The sequence below is a fragment of the Sardina pilchardus genome, chromosome 8 (assembly GCF_963854185.1).
Source record: "Sardina pilchardus chromosome 8, fSarPil1.1, whole genome shotgun sequence".
In the NCBI taxonomy this organism is placed as follows: Eukaryota; Metazoa; Chordata; class Actinopteri; order Clupeiformes; family Clupeidae; genus Sardina; species Sardina pilchardus.
The window spans coordinates 7,606,141-7,611,250 of record NC_085001.1 but is presented as its reverse complement, the minus strand read 5'-3'; the positions used below and the strand labels follow the sequence as shown (position 1 = coordinate 7,611,250).

Here is a 5,110-nt window from a genome sequence, read left to right as displayed (position 1 = left end):
ATGCAGTTTTATAGTGTTTATGTTGAAAAGACAATATAAACACATCGGCGCGTCTTCTGGCTGTGTTTTACCTTGCTGTCAGATGTCCAAGTTTGTTTTGACATGGATTCCTTAACCATCGTTCCTTGGCGTCATGTGGCCTAATTGGAAAAGCAGCGAAGTCTGTAATTTAACCTAAATTACACAGACCAACACTTCAGTGTGTCAGGGGTGGACCACAATCTTCCACCATGCCATGGGTTAAAATCATTTTGGCATTAATTGCCATCAGCATCGGAATATGCGACAGTTTTCCAAATTACAAATATGAGGATATCGATGAGGATCTCGCCTCTTTTGATTATTACCGAGCCATGGTTGAAATGGATGAAAGGAATTCTACAGACTGTGAAGAGTGTGTCCCAGAGCTTTGTCCGCAGACAGCTGGCTGTCGAGCGGGTGTCGTTTTGGATAGCTGTAAATGCTGCTTGGAATGTGGGAACCTGGAAGGACAAACGTGTGATCTGGATGACAAAAATGTGTACTATGGTTTGTGTGGTTCTGACCTCGAGTGCAAGCTCGACTCGGCAGAGTCCGTAGATGGTGAGACACCGGAGCCGCAGTGTGTGTGCGTGTCGCAAGAGCCCTTGTGTGGTTCGGACGGGAAGACTTACATGAATATTTGCAAATATAAGGAAGCTCAGTTTTCTGACCCAACACTCAACGTAACCACTGGTCCTTGCAAAACAGGTATTGACTAATAGCTCATTTGAAACATTTATAATGTCCAACTAGTAAAGTTGCATAAGACAATGTAAAGCATTCTACAGGTTGTTTACTTGAGAAATGATTGGTCAAATCTCGTATGCCAGTAATTCACTGTTAATTAATAGTCTATTCACACCACAGCCTATCTGTCACAAATTACAGCTCTTGTAACAAAATAGATCCAGACTATGTATCTGCAGCATGCCAATTAATTTACTTACTACGAGCTAGTTGGGCGAAGAAACACTTTTTACTGCGTACATCTATTATTCATTGGTATATTTTGTAATAACTGGGCTTTGACCGGTATTTAGCCATGTGAAGAAATTCTAGAGCAGGCAGTTACATATTAACAGTATGCAATACACGTAGGCCTGCCATATCAAACACCAGTAAGGATTATTTACAGGGAGTAAAGAGATGTCAAGTTTAGTGCTGTAATTTTCTCTGTGACTTTTGTTCCTCTTTGGAGTCTTAAACGTTATATGACACAATCAAGAGGTTAAAGAATAATTAAATAAAAAGAAAATCATCAGTTAGCCTGTAATCACGCCCATTTTGGAACAATTAGTGTGCCTTATGCCTTTGTGGGCATGAACAGTAACTTCTAGTCTTCCCTCAGCCTGTGTCCTGTGTCTGTGCAGGGGATTTTTTTTTGCGCTAGCCCTATAATTTTCCCACTGAGTTTAGGGGAAGATTTACTGCCTTTCAAGTAGGTCCAGGAGACAGAGCGGAGAGCAGAGCTTACACCGACAGCAGCTTTTGAGATACAGAGAGAGAGAGAGAAAGAGAGAGAGAGAGAGGAAATAGCTCTTGAACATGATCCTCTCCCTATCTGTTTCCTCTCTCTCTGCCTCGGCTCTCTCGCTCTCTCTTCCACTTGCCCCCTCTTACTCTTTTATTAAGTTCCAATTATCCCAACTGACACCAGCCACAGGGTAAAACAGCTCAGGGACTGTCTGGTCTGTGTCTGCTCTGCTCTGTCTTTCTCTCTCCCCTCACTCTCTCTCTCTCTCTCTCTCTCTCTCTCTCTCTCTCTCTCTCTCTCTCTCTCTCTCTCTCACTCTCTTTCTTTTACTAACACAAACACACCATCCTGTTTTTGCTCTCTGCACGTCTCTCTCCGGTGCCTGTCCAGTCCCCATCATCAAGGTCCCCCCCCACGACCACGTGAACGTCACGGGAAGCAGCATGGCGCTCCTGTGTGAGGTCTTTGCCTATCCCATGGCCCTGGTGGAGTGGAGAAAAGATGGCCGCGACGTCGTCCTTCCTGGAGACGACCCACACATCTCCGTCCAGGTAGCTGACCGCTGCTTTTGGGACCATGGGCCACTAGACTGAGGGAAGTCGCCACAAAGTTGAAAACACTCCTTTTTTCAGCCAAGAGATTTATTTCAAACCCTCCAGACTAGATGTGTATTTGCAAACATTATGACATTGTCTAATTTCCACGTTTCAGTAGTGTTTTGAAATAGCAATTTCGAGACTAATTGTTTAAGACTGTAATTGTTTCAAAGTAGATGTTATTGAACAAGACCCATTGACTTAATCACATTAAACATCATTAATGTGCATTGTGGAAACATTTAACAATGACTGTAGAGGAGTTTGACCAAGAAGATGAGTGTGAACATTGAGAACTAGAATGGAATGTTATATGTAATTATCTCTTGGCAGGGGGTGTTGGCAGCAAAGCGAGTTTAATGTTACGGCTGCACAGTAGAGCTCTCATCGTTCCTAAAACAATAAAGCTATGAAAAGTTATGCAATCCGCTCCGCAGCAGTATGACACACAAGGGGATCTGTGCTATGGCACTGTCCATGCATGCATAGATTGTTTCTTAGTGATTATAACTGTGTATAGGCGGTTAGAAAGTGCCTGTGGAAATGTTTATTGGATGAAATCCCCGAACCTAGTGACAAGTATTTCCACTGATCCCATCCAACACCTGTATCTCCTTACAGCGTAGACTTAGAGTAGGAGTCTCTGGATGGAGCTCTTATTTCATTGAGTGGGAGCCATGGAACAATACAATTCTTTGTGGTTGTGTGTGTGTGTGTGTGTGTGTGTGTGGGAGGGGTGGGGGGGTTGAGTGTGTGTGTTCCACATGTGTGTAATTGTGTGAGTGCGATTGAAAGAAATGCTGAAGTTTCGGGAGAACGTGCACATACTGTATCTAATTGAATCTCTGGATTGTCCCTCAGTCTCGTGGAGGCCCACAGAAGTACGAGCTGTCCAGCTGGCTACAGATCGAGGATGCCACTCAGATGGACTCGGGCACCTACCGATGTGTGGCCCGCAACGAGCTAGGCAACGCCTCAGCCGCCGCTATTTTAGGAGTCCTGCCTCCAGGTAAAAATGGCAAAACGACTTTGACTCTTTGACCCTGAACCCCCCCACAACCCCCCTGCATCCCGTGACCTCCTGGGGAGGGGGGGGGGGGGGGGGCTGTTAGATGCACATGTTGGACAGGTTTAAGCCCTCAGGTCGTCCAGGTCAAGGGCCAGAATTGAGACCTCTGAAATGTGAAGCCTAGACTCCTTGTGGGCTTGGCTGGTGGGATGGTGGGGAGATGAAGTAGCGAATGGAGAAGAAGGAACAGGGGAGAGAGGGGTGGGGGGCGTTTGGCAAGTTCTACTGTGAGCTACTGTCCTGCTTTCTATGGAAAGCTGATGGAAACCGATACATCTGTGCTCCATTTGCGGAGTGGATGGATCCAAGAACCATAATTAGGATAGATTAGAGGCCCCTTTGCTAACGAGATGTCAGGGAAATACCAGCATGGCCCCTGCTGTTGATATTCAAAAGTTGGAGCCTGTTTGTTTGTGAGTAACCGGATCCCCTGTTTGTGATTCCAGATGAGATGTCCACTTACGTGGACAATATGAAGGAGATGATGGGATTTGGGCTGTCAAAAGACTACGATGAAGACTATTACTGAAGCACAGCGACATTCAGACATGAAGAATCAACAACCAGTTTTCAAATGCAGGACAGGTTCCTCAGTGGAGCAGTGGGACTTGCAGTGCAGTCACCAACACTACGGTACAGACAGTGATGCTTCCTCGGAAAGACCATCTGATCAAAACACTGAGGTTACTCAGCATACACTAATCATACTAAGCATACCATCTGGAATATGTTTTTTTTTTACTCTTTTATTTTCATTTTTCTTTCTGTTTTGTATTTGTGTAACTATGAAGAATGGCCCACGGCGGGAAGGAAAGCGTTCTGTGGAATGCCACGGCGGCCATTGTCCTACGAGGACAGTGACACAAACGTTTCATGATGCCGCTGGTGGTGGCAGGGGATTTCACACACACACACACACACACACACACACACACACACACACACACACACACTCACTCACACACACACGCACTGTGCAACGCCCGGCGTATGTGTGCGCTGGGGCAGCTGTGTCTCGACACCCACAACGATGAATGCCTCCATTGTTTCATGGACTGCCCCATTGCGTCCCCGTTTCTGACTGACCATAAAACACGGATTTCTTCTGAAGGATGAACTTCTGTAGTACATTCCAGCTGATCTAAAGCTATTTCAATGGGAGAAGAAGAAAAACAAATAACCCCCACTGTCATCTTTTTTTATTATTATTATTATCCCCCCCCCCGTCTCTCCTTTGAACAACGTTTGGGGGTATCTGTTTCATCCACCAACTCCACCCCCCTCCTCCCCACGTCTTGCGCCGGCATAATGTACAAATGCCAGCTTGAATTTATTGAGGAATACTCAGTTCGTCTTTTTCCTCTGCACCTCATCCGGAGAAAAGCGTATTTCAGGCTCTGAGTTTGTGTATGTTTCCACATGTATCCATACAGTATGTGCTCCTGTTACGCACTGAACGTGTGTGTCTGAATGTGTGTGTGTGTGTGTGTGTGTGTGTGTGTGTGTTTGCCTATATGTCTGGAGTTTAGTGTGTGTTTATGTGAAGCACATGGATGAACACCTGTGGGTATGTGTGTGTGTGTGTGTATTTGGACGTATGTGTGTTTGCGTCTACATCAAGCATGCATATGGAAGAGCAGGCAAAATTGTCTTTGTGTGTTTACCATTGTGTGAGTGTTCGTCCTCCTGTCCTCCTGTATGTGTGTGTGTGTCAGTGTGTGTGTGTGTGTGTGTATGTGTGTGTGTGCGTGCGTGCGTTCTCAAGTCTGAGATTAAGGAAGGCCACAGATGGTTTTAATGTATCCTGAGAGTGCTCATCTGTGCAGACAGGAGTATGCGTTTACACTCCCATGCCCACAGGGTGCTCCCGGTCATCCAACTTGATGAAAAGATGAACTACAGCAGACCTGATATTGAAAAAATAATCCTCAGACATATGTTGGCACAAGG

At 45.6% G+C, this 5,110-nt stretch overlaps 1 protein-coding gene across 1 annotated transcript; it reads left to right on the top strand.

Annotated features, from left to right (window-relative positions):
- Window positions 1-230: 230 nt before the first annotated feature.
- On the top strand, window positions 231-4,302 carry kazald3 (Kazal-type serine peptidase inhibitor domain 3). The gene is made up of 4 exons (XM_062543953.1): window positions 231-729; window positions 1,886-2,046; window positions 2,953-3,100; window positions 3,607-4,302. Exons 1-4 carry the CDS (start codon window positions 231-233, stop codon window positions 3,687-3,689), a joined length of 891 nt encoding a protein of 296 aa, XP_062399937.1. The 3' UTR covers window positions 3,690-4,302.
- Window positions 4,303-5,110: the final 808 nt, after the last annotated feature.

Bases quoted from the DNA above. Each gene is read 5' to 3' on its own strand.
- kazald3 (XM_062543953.1), top strand. From the start codon at position 231: ATGCCATGGGTTAAAATCATTTTGGCATTAATTGCCATCAGCATCGGA. The intron at 730-1,885 runs GTATTGACTAAT...GTGCCTGTCCAG, and splicing joins CACTGGTCCTTGCAAAACAG to TCCCCATCATCAAGGTCCCC. The intron at 2,047-2,952 runs GTAGCTGACCGC...ATTGTCCCTCAG, and splicing joins ACCCACACATCTCCGTCCAG to TCTCGTGGAGGCCCACAGAA.